At 41.2% G+C, this 17,992-nt stretch overlaps 1 protein-coding gene across 5 annotated transcripts in view; it reads right to left on the bottom strand.

Moving 5' to 3' along the window:
- Rbm33 (RNA binding motif protein 33) overlaps positions 1-17,992 on the bottom strand; it is a 99,746-nt gene that overhangs the window by 52,040 nt on the left and 29,714 nt on the right. For all 5 annotated transcript variants that reach the window (XM_005404864.2, XM_005404865.2, XM_005404868.2 and 2 more), the window contains 2 exons: positions 9,707-9,878; positions 2,980-3,188 (listed from right to left, as the gene is read on the bottom strand). In XM_005404864.2, the coding sequence (XP_005404921.2) occupies positions 2,980-3,188; positions 9,707-9,878 (381 nt within the window). The remainder of the gene's footprint in view (positions 1-2,979; positions 3,189-9,706; positions 9,879-17,992) is intronic.

Genomic DNA, 17,992 nt, shown 5'->3' with positions numbered 1-17,992 from the left:
AGCTGGCACCACACCAGGCCACAATGGGAGAGTATCAAGGTACCACTCAGGTAACAGAACCACCTGGCAGAAGCCCAGGGAAGGATGGCCTGTTCCATAAAGAAGGAAACCAATGTGGCCACGGCATGTGAAAAGAGAAGGAAGAAGAGCAGTGGCCAAGCGGTTCTGTCCCAGTCACTAAGAAGGGAGAAACCCACAGCAGCAGCTACAAGGCCCTGTGCCCCATCATCTCAAGTCCACTGTGAGGTCTGTCCATGGGGCAGCACACCTGGCTCCCTGCAACCCCAGGAGAAAGATCCTCTTCACCAGACCATGCAACTGAGAAGCAAAGAGGTAGAATCAGAACTCACACACTCTAATTCCACAAGTTTTGCTTTTAACTGCTAATCAAACTGACCACATAGCTAATGAGAGTAACACTACTAATTTAGCAGGCCAATTTAACAAGCAGTTTCCCCTGGGATGATGCCAAGCTACGGAGGGCCAGGGCTGGGAAAGGTCGTTACTACACCACACACAGTGCACTGATGAGAAGCCCTGAGGAGTCTGGTAGGAAGACAGTCTCTCGCAGCAGCAAGTGAGACGGGAGGACAGGAAGAGGAGAGAGCACAGAGCAGCCTACCAGCCAGGGCTACTAGAAGACGAAAGAAATGGCCAAGGACTAAAGGACAGCAAGGACCCCTTTCAGAGGAACAATGTGCAGAACTTAGAACTGCATTGTTGTCTTGGTGACTTTCCTCTCATTGCTGGGACAAAATACCTGACGCCCAAAATTAAAGAAGGAAAGGTTTATTTTGCTTACAGTTTGTGGAGGTTTCAGTCCACACTTGGCAGGTTACAAGGCAGAGTGGCACATGGCAGAGGGCTACAGCTCATGGCAGCAGAACACAGCCAAAACAACAAACACAAAAGGGGAGGAATGGCCACAAGCAGCCTCTTCCTCTCCCTTACATATGCAAACTTCTACCCCAGGGCGGGTGTAGCTCTCACACCCATAATCAGTCAAACTGTAAAAAGCCTGCCCCATGACCGCATGAGGCTTTGGGGGGGACACACAGACACAAACCGTAACAATTGTATATGGCTTGGTTTCCTTCCTACCCTTCCTCAGGAAGGACTTTTCCAAAGATCCCAGATTCCCTCTCCCAGAACCCAGGCCACATCCTGTTCTCACTCATCACCTTTTAATGCACACACATGCATGAGAGAAGGGGCACTGTGTCTTACCCCTGTGTCCCCAGGCAGAGCACAATCCCCCCACAGGGCTACCCAAACTAAACATAATGGACACAAAAAAGACTACTATACACAGTCATAACAGAAGAAGAAGATAGCGGAACTTTAAGGAAAGATCCTGTTTCACCCACTTCAAGACAAGTAGAGGTCCTATGAAAAACCCATGTAGGAGAGAGGGAAGGAGGGAGGGAGGGGAGAAGGAAGGGACAATTCTAGAAGAGAGAACACCTCAAATCTCATACACCCAAGCAAGTGCAGCTCAAGATAAAGGCAGTGATGGTGATGCTCAAGCCCCTGGACGTAGTCCACGGGACTGGCACGTGCATATACAGCCGACACTCTCTTGGGCCCTGAGAAGATGGACTCTAGCAGAAGGGACTGACACAATGAGACAGGCAGAAGCAGTCATGAGCCCAGATTATCCCTTCTCCAATGTGGGGTGAGGAGTCATGGGCCGGGCCAGCCCTGGCCTCTGTGGTCGGCTAGCAGCTAGAAAGCACCAGTGACAGCCAGATGAGACTGCATCACAGCCCCTGGCTGGGCAGACCCAGTCAGGCAGCTACTTAGCTGGCTGCACAGTCCACATCAGTCCCCTCAGAATTCAGAGACAGCTTTGCTATTAGCATGCAGGTCACCTTCAATTCTGGGACAGTTGTTAAAATGTCTGTCCACACTCTTTCCCTCAATTAACTTCTCTGAAAGAGTCAGGTAATCCATGTCCTCCCTTTCCTAGGTGGTCAGAAAAAGGGGAGTCCTGTCACTTTTCAAGGTCATGGGGCCACAACTACATACAATCCCATTCTTGCACTGTCACCACCCCCTCAAGGCCAAAGTACCTGCACTAGCTGTTCCATCTATGCCACAGGTGGGCTTGGGCTGGCACGGGGGCAGGGAAGGAAAGAGGAACTAAAGGTCTGGCCCATCTGCTACTATTAGAGGTGTTTAAGAGCCAAAAAACTGTGTGCACAACAGCAGCTCCAGTGCCACCCTGCTGCTATCTTCCCAGCTCCTTCTCTTCCAGCCAGTGCACTGACATGGGGCTCTCATGCTGGAGCAGAACTCTCACCTTCTACTACTGCATAATGTCACAAACGGACAGCTCCTACAACAGTGTGTGCACAAAAGAAAAGTTCACACCAATAGGAACACAGCAGACACTGACCACATGTCTTCCAAACTTCCAAAGGGGAAAGCCATAAAGTCCTCAGGCTGGCAGAAAAACAACAAAAAAGGACACTATTCCTGTCTTGCCTTCTAAGACATCTCACAGCAAATAGAGAAGAGATTTAACTTAAGTTGAAATTACATGATTTATTCCTAAATTACAAAAAAGTTGTATGGATAGCATAGGGTAATGCTATTAACAGAAAATCTAGGGTAAATAGTATACAGAAAAATATTTTTATAAAATAATCAACTACTGCTTAAAATCTGTACATCATAAGGCCAGCTTTCAAAGCAGTACTCTAAGGGGTACCTCCCTCTCCAGCAACAGGGGAGCACAGCCAACTCCACCAGGGCTCCGTCATCAGTTCTTCTCGGGCTGTGCAAAGATGCTGGGTTATCAAGTACTGCTAGGTTACTGGAGGACTCATGTCTAAGATGATGCATGAAATTGTATCACAGATCACAAAGCAGAAACATTTCATTCTAAGAAGAAGTAAACATAAAACCACCACCCACAAAGCACACCAGGGTTGCTCTGAAGCTTTCCGACTATCTGGGAATAGGACAGTGGATTACCATAACCGGAGGCTGCGTGGGAAGCAGGGCGGGCCTGTGATCTTTCATCCTCCCCCTCTCGCCACTCTCTCTTCTCTGGTCTCCCATGCCACGACACATCAGAGAGCCGCCTCTCCTGCCTCCCCGCCGGGATCCATAGCGGCCCTGCTTGTGCTGTCGCTCTCTTTCTTCAAATTCAAGCAGTGCAGCTTTGGCTTCTGCTGAAAGCTCTATTTGAAAAAATGCATATGTGTTAGATAGCTCTGAACAGCCTAGAGGAGATTCACAAGAGAACACAGGGAAGAAATACATGACAATGGAAGTACAGTAGCATGTGCTTCACCAGCATGATGCCACGGGTGACAAACACACTGTCTGGGAGATCTGTCATACGAAGGTTTTCCTTTACAATAAATACAAGCATCGTCCATGAATTTTAAAGTATTTGTACTTGAGACCACTAAGTGTAATGTGAAGCTAAACAGAAGTGGGTGGTATCAATGTAACCACTGTCTTAAACGGCACAGCATTCTGCAGCCACTTCATCTTTTTATCATCAATACACAAAGGGAAAGACTAAAAGCAAATTCCTGATCATTCTGATTTTAAAAAGCCATTAATAACCTCACTCTGAAAGCAGATTATTAGAAGCCAATTCCGAAAGAATGAAAACATCCTCCCATTTCAAACTTTCATATTCAGTTTTTAAAAGCTGGGGGTGAGCACCCAGAGGGCAGGGTGGTAAGCAGCAGAGAAAGAGCCTCTCTGAGTGTTGCCATTCAGATGATGAAATATAACAATGTGAGGAAGACAAGGAGAGAAGTGGGTCCCCGGGACCTAGGATGGATCTGAAGCGCAAACTGCAGACCACAGAGAGACTGAAGAGAGAAACGTCAATGAAGAGGAAAGAGGTAGCCAGCAGTGCCTTCTCCCTGAGACGGGATTCACTGTGCGAGAGGAGTGATTCAAACCTGCAGACACACAGTGACTGCTGGTGACCCCAGAGGCCTCCATGAGAGACACAGCAGTGGAGGGGAGCAGTGGACGTGAAGGACTGCACTAGCTGGCAGTGAGTGCTGTGAGCTCAGCTGTCCCGCAGGAGAGAGCAACTGGCTGGGAACCATCTTTGAGAGGAGCAAGCCAGCTCAGAACTCTGAGTGACTGCCTCCCAGCTGGGCTCAGGCCCACAGAAGGTGCACTGATGGCTGCAGACTGAATAAGTCTGGTCTCTGCCAGAAGGTGCAGGCTCACTGAGATTATCCAGTACCCCACCAAAAAGCTACTGCTGGCTTGCTGGTATAAGTCAACAGGGATCAGGACTCTGTCTCTACACATTGTCTACCAGTGACAGCAGAAACAAACTTGGACGTGGTCTTCCCCTCCCCCTTTTCCCCTTCTTTCTCCCTCTCTCCTCTCTCTGTCTCTCTCTCTCTCTCTCTCTCTCCCCTCTAGTTTGTTTTTTGTGGTGGTGATTTTGTTTTTTTCTCCTTCACTGTTTGATCTTTTTGTATGAGTGTGAGCATGGTTTCTAACTCTTTGTGGTTGCAGGTCTGTTCAGTTCTTCTATCTCTTCCTTCTCTTTTTCCCTCCACTCTTCTGCACCAATTTCCCAAAGTTAGTGTGATTCCTCTTTGTCCTTCAGCCTTACTTCTAACCTCTTCCTCTTCTTCCACTTGTCTATTTTCTCCCTAACCCATTTTAAATTTTAGCCCCTGAGGACAAAATTGACATATTAAGGACTTATACATTGCATATAATTTTCTGGTTTGTTTTAGATTTGTTATAACCACTAATTTAGTTCATACAGTTAAAGGGGGCAAATTAATGGTTAGCTCAGTTTGTTATTTTCTAGGCTATGTTTGATGCTAATGTCATTGGAACCACTACAGCCAAAAGTGATATAATTGTTCTAAAGAGCTGTTTGTCCTGGTATCCCAAGCCTGCAATTGACTGAGGGTCACAGCAAATACTGTGGCACGGTGCCAAAGAACCATCTCTGGATCAAACAGCCAGCAATTTCTCATCCTCGACAAACTGAAGAGGTAGGATCTTACAACAGATTCAAAACCCAAAAACCAGCTACACCTAGAAGATACGTTGGAGAAGCAGTCGTTTCCTAAGGGTTCTAAATACTAGCAATAAAGCATCCCACCACAGGCAATTTATAAACATCACCCAGGAATTGAACATTTTCAAGAAGCTTCACTCTGTTAAGTCTGCTATGGACACCTTACCCAACAAGAGCAAGGTCACATGAGGAAAGGCTTACTAACACAGACACTGGCAGAGCATGGAGCAGCTGCTTCTTCACTGTCCCATGCTTCACAGGCATCACGCCTAAGAAACCTGTGCACATTACTCCTATAATTAATAAATGCATCTTGTATTAGTAAATGTATATTTTCTGAAAAGGTCACTAAATACTCTTGGAAGCCACCTCATGCATTCTTTCACAGTGAAGAGTACGTTTTAATTTAAATATCACCAGATACATTTTAAATATCATCAAGTCTACTTCCTGCGGTGGACTCAATCATCACTTCTAAATTCTTCCAAAATCTCTGAGCCATATTTTATTTCTTGAAATTGTTTCTGTAGTGTTCCTCTCCCCTCCAAATAAATCTAAACCCCAGTCAAAAGAAAATTTAATCTCCTTTTCACCAGCATAGACTTTTATTCTAATCTTAACGACATGATTGGTTCACACACACATTTTATGCGGTGAATCAGCAATTATTTTTCTAGTGGGTCTAAGTGTCAAGATTAATTTCACTATCCTCAGTAATAAAATGGTTTCAAATGACATCTTTAATCAGCAAGTAAAAATGCTTTCCTCCAATTGAGACAAGCTGTCACAAAAGGTCACCAAAATATGACAGGATAGAAATTACATTTGTAACTTCAACTGAAATGTTAATTTCCCTTTAAGTGTTTTCTGAACTACATTCAGATTCAAAGGAGATACAGTGCAACCAACCAAGTTTTGTACTGTCCCTTTCTAAAATGTTAAGATTACTTGCATGCAAGTAACTGTGTAATATAGTTAGAAATGATAGGTATGGAACACACAATTTACTTGGCAAAATAAAAATAGAAATGATACTCTGAGAATTTTTTTCTTTTTTCAAAATAATTGAAACAAGATATGTTTAAAGCTTTGCAAATACAAGGCTCGTTATAGGACAGTATGGAATTGGTGACACTAACAATCTTGAACTCTTTGTCACTAGGTGAAAATGTTTACCTCTTAAATGAAATTAAAGATATTAATCTGAGAATACTCTGTAGGTATAACGTGCAGGTTTTTTAGGCTAAAGCAATAAAAACTTAACGTATCACACATGCCAAGGAGACACAGCAGATTAAATCTGGAAGTCTACTCACAGATAATGAAAAACCCTAACTGAAATAAATGTGGCCTTTCATTTATGGCTTGCACTGCTTGCAAAGACCACCTGATGTCCACTTCCTAGAACAACAGAATGGACAGCTTGGAAGTACAGGGCTCACACCTGAGGGAAACTGGTCACTGATACTGTATCTGAGAACACTTTAACATAGTCATTCAAAAACCAACCACTCCCTTACATACATGTGTGTTCCAGCAGCCCTGCTCAGCTGGGTTCCACAAGGGAATGCCTTCCACCCACAGCGTTCTTCACATGCTGTGGGTTAATTCAGCTTTGAATATGCAGTCTTATATCATCCCTGGGACAACTGAGGGGGAAAGGACACACAAATCCCTCTGAAAGGTTTAATTTCCAGGATCCTAGTTGGGAAAAAAGCTAGCCAACTAAGATATTTAGAGGAAAACCCCAAAATTCTATTTCTAACTCAACCTATATTCAAAATACAAATCAACAATTATGCATCGGGTTCCTTAATGGACAAGACTATCATATACTAGAATTAGTGTTTCTAAGGATGATAGCATGTACATCCTTAGATGTACATTTACAAAGTCATTTACAAAGACTAAAATACCGAAACTCCCTTTTAGATTTTGAAAAGAACTCACCACTTCATATGCAACTCTTAAAGAGTCTGAAACGGCAGGCACCACAGCATTATTTGATTCCTCTTCTTAAAGAATGGAGTTTTCCCAATATTTACCAATATCAGAAAACTATTTTTTTAAATCAAAATTTTTTTTAACAATTGTTTTAAAAAATACCTATCATATGAGACAACATATGTACTCCGGTAACAAGATATTTTAATCATATTGCCAAAAGCAGACAACCAGATTTATGTAATCAAATAAATGCAATTACATCTATACAGACCCTGAGACTTCCGTTTCTATCACCAGCAGCACACAAACTGACAGGCAACAATTCCTGCAAACTTCTAGTTTTCCAACACTGTAACCCCTCTGACTTCCAGTGAACCTTTTCCTAATCTAAAGTCCATCTCTGCTTTAGGGGGCCACTAATAGTCATGGAGCTCACCTCTTGGTAAACCAATCTACTGATGGACAGAAAATCCCTTTTTAAAAAATCAGGTATAAGCCTAACTTAGCAGTTCCTAGAATACCTGCCAGGACTCACAAATACAGAGCAAAGAAAGGTACTTTTAAGCAACATTTTCACTTGCCCTATTACTAGTGAAACAAAACACATTCTTCACAAAAGCATTTAAGTCCCTTTTTAAAGTTTCAAATGGCAGACAAGCACAGGGCTCATGCTTGTAGCCACACTGCTTCTAAGGACCCCAGCCTCCTCCCCTCCTATCCCAAAGGAGTGACTGCCCATAACGCACTAACCTTTCCAGTGTCTTGTCACAGGAATATGTCACTATAACGGTGCTGGGCAACTAGAGAAGATGTAAGTGAAGGGGTGTATGTGTGTTCTTTAAATAAAAGGGTAAGTGATTCTGAAAGGAAGAAAATGACGCAAAAGTCCTGCAAAAAAAGATGCAGGAGTGAAACACAAAAGTTATGGATGTGGACCAGCTAACAACATTTCAGAATGAGGACACTATCAGTGCTCAGTGAGAACAGAACAAACAAGGAGGCAGACACAGGCAGAGAGGCAGTGTGGGCGGGAAGCGACACAGGAGGCAGACAACGCACCAAGTCCACCGCAGCCAGCAGCCACCAGGCTGTACGGGACATGCACCCATTTGTATGTGCTAGCTGCCGACCTCACAACCATCGCAGCACTCAGCGGCTACACTCATGCTTCAGGTTTCCAGTATGCTCACCCAAAGCCCTAGCCCAGACAATGAGGGCCATGACTATGATGCTCCCCCGTGCCCAAAGTGTTCAACCTGGCACCAAGCGCATCACGACCCAGGCTCACTAAGCTCCTACTGCTATGTGGCTAATTCCGCTTCAGGTATTTTTGTTTTTTCTAACCTCCTATTTTAAGGTGTTTGCTCCATCTCCTTTTTCTCAAGTCAGAATTCTGATGCACTTTCTTAGAAACATAGTAAGTTCCTAAGGAATATTACGCTGTCTCTACGAAATCTGGTTCAGACCAACTGGTAACTTCACATCATAACCTGTGAAAGTCCAGGGAAATCTTGGCCAGAGGTGAGGAAGAAGGCAACTGGACAGGGAAGAGAGAGAAGGCTGAGTATATAGCAGGTTCTACAAATCCTGCTCAGTGAAGACCAGCTCTTTGCTGCTCACCTCTGTACCTGGGGAGGTTTGTGTCCACTGCAGAATTTGTACTGTCACTCAAAGACACAGGCTCATGTTCTGGGTTAAAAGCAACTATGAACAATGCTTCCTAAAATAACGCTGGTAATGAGGGCTGATTTGATACTGATTTTTACTGTAAGGGACGGCGACTCAGCGTATCATTTTAAGATAGAATAATTCTAGTCTTAACGCAAGCCTCAAAATGTGTCTTGAGAAACAATCGGAGGGCTTGTAAAAAGTAAACTTTGCAGTCCTGACTTAGCCTTGGAATGCTTCTCCAAAAACAAAGAACACCCAGGCCCAGATAACCACCTATGACCTTGCCTGGGTTGTTTCATCCCTTCCCTGGCCCTAGATAAACATTGTAACCATAAAGGAAATGTATGGTTGTCTAAAGGGGGACATACAGAACACAGTACAGAAAGTATATATCACTGTGGTTGGGCTCTTGACTGGGGCTTGACCTGGTCACGTGACACAAAACAACGTGTGGCCAGGGCTACAACATTCCAATCTGTTACCATGGAAACCAAAAATGTATATAAGATAGGGACAAAGGCAGGTCCATTACCACTTCCCTGATTTGCAAATCAGGGATGAAGGGTGGCTAACCTCAAATTAAACTCTGTCTTGTTCTCAATAGAGTCGGTCTCTTGTGGAATACAACCCTAATTCTGCCATAACATTACCTAGACCAGTGGTGGTGAACCTTCTAGAGACAAGTGCTTGAACTGCAAGTCAAAAAACTCACTTATTTATCAAAAAGTGCCAATACTGCAATTAAACCTGAATACTACTGAGGTTTTAGTTTAGAACAAACAATTCATACATTAATAGCTTTTATCTTCAAAGAAAAACAAACAACATGTATGTCACAGGTTTGCCACCAGTGACCCAGGCCATGACCAAAGGGCAGGCATAGTCTGGTGTCCTGTTGCCATCACCCTCTCCTGTGGAAGAAGGTCACATCCCCGTGGCTCTGCGCATTCAGACTTCAGGTCCAAACAGCAACCTTCTTTCTTTGTGTGATTAATTTTAACAAAACTACAAAGGAATGTGAAATGGGTGAGAAAAGGGATTAAGACAGGCAAAAAAAGTTACCCAAAGTTTCTGGAATGTTCCTTCTCTCTCTAGTTACATCTGACAGCCTAATAATTGTTCCTTCTTTCCTTTCAGTTTTGAAACGTAATCGTCCAGATTCTTCATCCTCATCATCTTCTTCATCTGATTCTTCTTTTATATCCTTCTGGAGTTCTAAGGTTTCCATACCTCCCTACATGGCAGACACAGAAAACAAACAGAGAAGGAAAGTGAGTTCCTATTCATATAAACTTAGTGTTACGGAATACCAAAATACATTAAGCTGTTTGTATCAACGATGTGAAGATACTTCAAAATGTCTTCACATAAAGCCACAAGAAATACTGAACTGACACAAGGAACAAATAATTTCAAGTGTTTAAAATTAATACTGGAAAAAGCTCAAATTTCTGCCCGTAGTTAATATAGTGTCCTACATGTGGTTACTATTTACACTTCTCAAAAGGCAAGCATAACTGCAACTAATTCAGATCATAGCAAAACTCAATAGAACTTAAACTGAATATAACTTCAATATAAGTTAAAACATATATTCCATCTAAGTTAAGCACAAGAATTCCATGAATTTTACATGCCCCACCTTGTCACTTCAATTACAAGACATCACACTGCCTCCAACCCCATGGGCTCACAAGTCTTAATTCCAGACCCACACACTTTGACCTTTATGCCTGGGGAGCAGTTAGCTCTGCTGTTGGGCTTGCTGCGGCTGCTCCAGCCTCCACACACTTTTCTTCCTCCTCTTACTTCTGCCTGTTTCACCTGCTCTGTCTAATCACTAAGCTTGAGCCCAGTTAAACAGCATTACTACTTTTTCTTCAGCCAGCCCACACTAAAACCAACTTTTATTCTATATTTTATTGTATCTGTTCCCCATATTTCCTCTAGCCACACGCCAAAGTAAAAGAGCTTCCTCACAGACAGTTCTTACTGTTGAGTATCACCTCATTTCTCCACAGGTCAGGTGCAGTGATCACTCTTAGGCAGAAGATAGGTAGGTGCCTATTGAGTGTGAGGTTTATTTAACTACTTAGTAATTTAATGAAAGAAGAATTTGCCTCTTAATTCTCAGGATTAATAATTTTTAAATTTTCTTTACTATTAACAAACTGCTGTATTAAAAACTCACAAGGGAAAAGAAAAACCATGACATTATCATTTTGCATTCTTCCCTTCCTCAACGTTTTCCACATTAAAAAAAAAAAAAACTACAAATGCACATCCTCTCTGTGGTAAATCCTTCAAGTACAAACACAGCTTCAGGAATTCAAGTGCCTGAAAATATAAGGCGTCACTATACTTCATTTTCAGCCTAATGACTGCAATACCACTTTGGATATTCTGATGTTCAGATACTGGAGCATTCTAAAGCAGCAAAACCTGAGAATTCGTACTAGTTTGCTACCAGTATTGCCGTATCTCCTGGTCTGTGAAATCAGAGTGAGTGATCAGAGATACACTTGAGGGGCCATGCCCTCGCCAAGTCTCTCTCCCTCCATTACTTGAGGCAGCATTCACCTCAGCATGTATGTCAATCACTGGAAATACTGCTCAAAGCAGATTCTGACTTGGCAGGGGCTGGGAAGGGCCTGCGAGTCTGCATTTCTTCCTCCTAGAGGAAGCCAACACCGAATTCCACAGACCACAGTCAAAAGTAAAGCCACAGAGGAGGAGAAATCATCATCACATGCACAAAAATCCAATACAGTAACTATTACTGCAATTACAACTCAAAGACTGCCCAAACAAATTCAATGGAAACACAACAGTACTAAAATTTATATAGTTTATTCTCCATTCAAGAAATCTAAAGAGGACTATGATGATCTGAAAAATGTTACTTGGAAACAAAAACAAATACTACAGTCCAACAGAAAAAAAGCCAATAAAAAATAGAGGCTGTAATCCAGTAATCCCACCTCTAGGTGTGTCTTGGTTATTTTCCTCTCGTTGTCGAGATAAAATACCTGATGCCCAAAATGAAGGAAGGAAAGGTTTATTTAGCTCATGGTTTGTGGAGGTTTCAGTCCATACTTGGCTGGCTCCAAGGCAGAGTGGCACATGGCAGAGGGCAACAGTTTATGGTGGCAGAAGACAGCAAAAGCAACCAGAGCAAAAGGGGAGGGGAGCAAGCAGCCTCTTTCCCTCCCTTACACTGTATGCAAACTACCCACCCTAAGGTGGGCATAGCACTCTCACCCATAACCCCAACATTGGACCATGAATCAATAGTAAACTCTAAAAGCCTGCCGTGTGACTGCATGAGGCTTTGCAGGGGACATCTAGACACAAACCATAACAAGGTATTTACACCAGGGAAATGATTCCTTTGTATTCAAGTAAAATACTGCAGGGAAATGTTTACAACTCTATTCAAGATCACCGAAAATGGAAACACATGGCCTCCAAAGAGTGTAGATGGAGGCACATGTTATATCCAAACCCTGGAGTGCTACTAGCAATTAAAAGGTATGAACTCTGGACACAAATGGACTGAAGAGCAGCCCCCCTACAAAGTTACATACCACAATGATTCCACTTATATAACATTCACCAAGAGACAAAATCACCATTCTGGTGCCCAGTGGTCAGGAATGGAGGGCAGGCATAACTACAGAAGGACATTTCAAGGGCCGTCTTTAGACTGATAGCACTATCCTACAAGGCAAACTTGTGGCCCAAGTCTTGTGCCCAAAATAAGCCCTGAACCACATATCAAGAGTTCAGCAAGGCCTGAACTGACTACAGTGCCCAAGCACGACTGACAGTACCTGTCATCTATCAACCACTTGACAATTCACTATGCTAGACACACTGCTTTACTACTGGTTACTAACCTCTGATCTAAGAATAGGACCCACCCTTGACCATATGACCAACAGAATTAACTAACCTACCAAAATATTAACCTGTGCATAAAGGGTACCTACAAAAATTACTATGAAGTACATGTTTTTATACTTTGATTTCATTACAAACATTGGCAGAAGTATTCAAAGGTTTGATTTTTTTTTTTTTTTAGGCACCGATTTATTTTGAAAACCTGGATCTTAGTCCAGATAGGAAGCACCCAGATTGCAGGGTGGTAAGCAGCAGAGAAAGAGCCTCTCTGACTGTTGCCATCCAGGTGATGAAATATAACAATGTGAGGAAGACAAGGAGGAGAGAAGTGGGTCCCCCAGACATAGGAAGGATCTGAAGAACAAACTTCAGACCACAGAGAGACTGAAGAGAGAAACGTCAATGAAGAGGAAAGAGGTAGCCAGCAGTGCCTTCTCCCTGAGACGGGACTCACTGTGCGAGAGGAGTGATTCAAACCTGCAGACACACAGTGACTGCTGGTGACCCCAGAGGCCTCCATGAGAGACACAGCAGTGGAGCGGAGCAATGGACATGAAGGACTGCAATAGCTACAGCTGGAAGATACCTTGGAGAAGTAGTCATTTCCTAAGGGTTCTAAATACTAGCAATAAAGCAACATACCATAGGCAATTTATAAGCATCACCCCAAGAATTAAACTAAAAGAAAAGAAAATGAGAAGACACTTCAACAAGATGCAACCCCAAACATCCAGTTCACAAAAGGCAAACCCAGAGGGCAATGAAGCGGGACAATCCTAAAACTACACACCTGGCCTCTCTGAAGTAGTAACAACAAAGCAATTGAATGAGGCCCTAGAAAAAAATTCAGTAATTTCCTAAAAATACCAAGGGGCCATGAGAAATCAATACAACAGCTGCTAAATCAGGCAAAGAAGAGTAACTTAAGACTGACTGAAGTCTATGAAAAAGCATGAGATAGCTCACATGATATAAAAAAACTGTTCACAGATGTCATAGCAAGAACTTCTCTGGTAGAGAAAAAGAATTTGACATACAAATAAGTGTGGCATATATAAGTCTAATTAGCCACAATCAAAAAAATTCTACAGTCAGAATCATAATTCTAGAGTCATAATCAATATTGTAGAAATTCAACGCAAGAATAGAATCTTAAAAGCTGTTAGGGAAAACCAATCACCTATAAAGGAGCACCCATCATGGGACATTCTTCAAAATATACCACACAGTAGCTCATAGAGCACACTTAAGTAAATGCAAAGGAACTGAAATTATCCCATGCATATTATCAGACCACAGTGCAATTAAATTAGAAATCAATGGCCAAAGAAACCACAAGAACTTCATAAACACATGGAAATTAAATAACACCCTTCTGAACAACCAATGGGTAACAGATGAAACTAAAGAAGATATTAGACAGTTTCTATAATTAAATGATAATGACAATACAACATACCAGAACTTATGGGACACAATGAAAGCAGTCCTAAGAGGGAAATTTGTACTAGTGAATACCCATATCAGGAAAATAGAGCCAGCACAAATAAACAATTTAATGGTGAACCTTAAACTTCGAGAAGAAGAGCAGGCTAAGCCAAATGCTTATACAATACAATTATAAAGATCAGACCAGAAATTAACACATTGGAGACTAAAAAAACAATACAAAGCATCAATGAATTGAAGAGTTGGTTCTTTGAAAGATTAAGTAAAATCAAGAAACACTTATCCAACCTTACCAAAAGGGGAAAGAAAAGGCTCAAACCCATGCAATTAGGAATGAAACAGGTGAAATCATAAGGGATACTGCAGAAATCCAGAAGATCATCGGTAACTACTTTAAAAACTTGTATTCTAATAAGATGGAAAATGCAGAAGAATTGGACAAATTCCTAGATACATATGAATTATCAAATCTGAATCAAGATACAAAAATCCTAAATAAACTAATATCAATCAATGAAATCAAAGGTAATTAAAAAGCTAACAACAAAAAAAAGCTCAGGCCCTGATGGATTCACTGCTGAATTCTACAAGAAATTTAGAAAAGACCTAAAACTCTTTAATGAAATTGAAAGGGAATCAATTCTCCCAAATTCATTCCTAGAAGCAAGCATCACCCTGATACTAAATCTGGAGAAGGACCCAACTAAGAAAGAATTACAGTCAGCCTTCACTATATCATGGTTCACTCATTGCTGCTTCACTGTATCATGGGTTTTCTATTCTGTACCTCTGCTGAGTTTTCATTGTTATCATGAAATTTTGCAGTATACAGGCATTTACATAATATTTGTGATTTTTGCCTATAAAATTTAATGTTAAAAATGTATAAAATGTTAATTCAAACATTAAAAGAATATTAAATCAAAATAAAATACAGTGTGCATTTCATGAGTGGATGAATACCATACTGTACACAATGGAAATGCAATACACCACTACCACTTGCCCAAGTCTGCCTACGTGAGACTGTACATGGCCCACTATTGGCTTATGGAATGGAAGGTAACCAACCACAGCACTCTGTTCTGTATCCTGGGTGCTGATTGGCTCAGTGACCACAGCATCAGTCTGTTTGCTCTCCTGCACTGTGCCCAAACATTCAGCATCTGTCCTTGTCCACTTTACATTGAGTACCCACATAGAATTTTACTTGTTAAAATTACATAGGTTTAAGAGTATAGTAAGTGTTTAAGAGCATATGAAGTGTTTATAAGAGTGTGGGGAAGGTTAATAAGTGAGTGGGAAAGGTTTACAGGAGTGTGGGAAGCATTTATAAAGCCTTAAAATATATGTAAATAATAAAATAAATACAACGCCACTACTCCGTGGATTTTCACCTATCGTGGAGGTCTCTGGAATGTAACTCCTGCAATAGGTAAGAGATCACTGTACAGGCCAATTTCCCTAATGAACATAGATGCAAAAATCCTCAATAAGATACTGGCAGACAGAATGCAACAAATCATCAAGAAGACACCACGACCAAGTGGGACTCATCCGAGGGATTTACATATGTATATCAATAAATGTAACATACCATATTAACAGAGCCAAGGACAAAAATTGTATGATCATCTCAATGGATGCAGAAAAAGCTTTTGACGAAGTCCAGCTCCCACTCGTGGTAAAAAAAAAAACCCTACAGAAAATTAGAATAGGTGATCTTTATCTCAATCTGGTAAAAGCCATCTATGACAAGCCAACAGCAAACATCATACTAAGTGGACGGAAACTGAAAGCTTTTACTCTAAAATCAGGAACAGGACAAGGATGTCCACTCTCTCCACTCTTATTCAACACAGTCCTGGAAACTTTAGCCAAAGCAATTATATAAGAGAAAGAAAAGAAAGAAAGGGAATAATGATAGGAAAGGAAGAAATTAAATTATTATTTGCAGATGACATGATACTCTACACAAAAGATCCCAAAACTCCACTAAAAAACTGCTAGATTTAATAAACAAATTCAGTAGTGTATCTGTTTGGTTTTTTTTTCTGGTTTCGATTTTTGCCCCAGGTACCGGGAATCGAACTCACGACCTTGCGCTTGCCAGGCAGGCGCTGTGCCGCTGAGCTAAATCCCCAGCCCCCCAGTAGTTTATCTGGATACAAAGTCAACACTCAAATATCAATAGCCTTCCTATACACAAATAACAAACTCATTGAGAGAAATTAGGGAAATAACATCTCTCACCATAGCATCCAAAAAAATGAAATACCTAGGAATCAATCTAATGACAGACGTAAAAGACCTCTACATTGAAAACTACAGTACTCTGAAAAAGGAGTCTGAAGCTGTTATGAGAACAAGGAAAGATATCCTTGTGCTTGGATAGGAAGATCCAATACAATGAAAATGACCACACTTTCAAAACTGTTATACAGATTTAATGCAATTCTGATCAAAATCCTAGTAGCATATCTCACAGAATCAGAGAAAACAATCCTAAAATTCATTTGGAACCAGAAGAGACCTAGAATAGCAAAGGCAATTCTGGGCAACAAAGGCTAGGCAGGGGGCATCACAATCCCTAACTTAGTATCATACTATAAAGCTATGGTGATAAAAACACCATGGTACTGGCAAAAAAAAAAAAAAAAAGACCCAAAGATCAATGGAACAGATTAGGAGATGCTAAAACAACTCCAGACATACTCAGCCACCTTATCTTTGACAAAGGGGCCAAACACACTCCCTGGAAGAAAGACAGCCTCTTTATTAAATGGTGGTGGAATTCTGTATCATTTTTACTGAGTTTTAAAATTCTTTTTAAAATAAAAAATACAATAAATGATGCTGGAAAAACTGGCTCTGTACATGCCGAAGATTAAAATTGGACCCATATCTTTCACTATAAAGTAAATTAAATTCAAAATGGGTCAAAGATCTAACAATCAAAACAGAAACATTATATCTGCTGGAAGATCAATAGGTAAAACTCTTGAAGACGCTGATGTAGGCAAAGACTTTATGAATAAACCCAATTGTACAAAAACCATCACAAAGAATTAGCAACTGGGATCTCTTACTAAAAAGCTTTTTGCACAGGAAAAAAAAACCATCAACAGAGTGAAGAGACAACCTACAGTGTGGGGATAAAAATGTTTGCCAGCCGTTCCTCAGGCCAAGGATTACTACTGAGAATGTACAGAGAACTAATAAATAAATGAATAAATAAATAAACAAATCAATCAATCAGGTCTCCCAAATTTAAAAACCCAATCCAAAAATGGGCATCTGAGATGAACATGCTTTTCAAATGAAGAAATACAAACAACAAATAAAAATATGAAAAAATGTTCAACATCACTGGCCATTCAAGAGATGCAAATTAAAGCACCGAGATTCCATCTCATCCCAGTAAGATGCTATTATCAAGAAATTAACCAGTAACAAATGCTGGAGGGGCTGTAGGGAAAAAGCAACCCCTCTTCACTGTTGGTGGGAGTGTAGACTGGTACAACCCCATGGAAATCAGTGTGGAGATTCCTGAAAAAAATTAGGATTAGAGGTCCCATTTGACCTAGCTATTCCCCTTCTGGGTATTTTCCCAGAATTAAAAACATCATACCACAGTGATATATGTGCACCCATGTTTATAGCAGCACAATTTGTAATAGCTAGATATGGAAACAACCCAAATGCCCATTAACTGAGGAAGGGATAAAAAAGAAGTGATCTTATACAATGGCGTACTACTAAGCCATAAAGAAATATAAACTGGAGACTTCTATAGGTAAATGGATGCAACTTGAGACCATATTCATAAACAAAATAAAGCAGGCACACGTGTAAACAACGTATTGTCGCCCTAGTGTGAGAAGTTGAAAGAGTAAGTAAGATCCAAAATGTACAATAGATATTATAAAATGGGAAGAAACTTCAAAAGGAAAAAGAAACTGGGATGGGGGATGGAGAAAAGAAGAAACGAAAAAG

This window comes from Chinchilla lanigera, unplaced genomic scaffold (assembly GCF_000276665.1).
Source record: "Chinchilla lanigera isolate Chin_1 unplaced genomic scaffold, ChiLan1.0 scaffold00090, whole genome shotgun sequence".
Classification (NCBI taxonomy): domain Eukaryota; kingdom Metazoa; phylum Chordata; class Mammalia; order Rodentia; family Chinchillidae; genus Chinchilla; species Chinchilla lanigera.
This window is presented reverse-complemented; position numbering and strand designations above follow the sequence as displayed.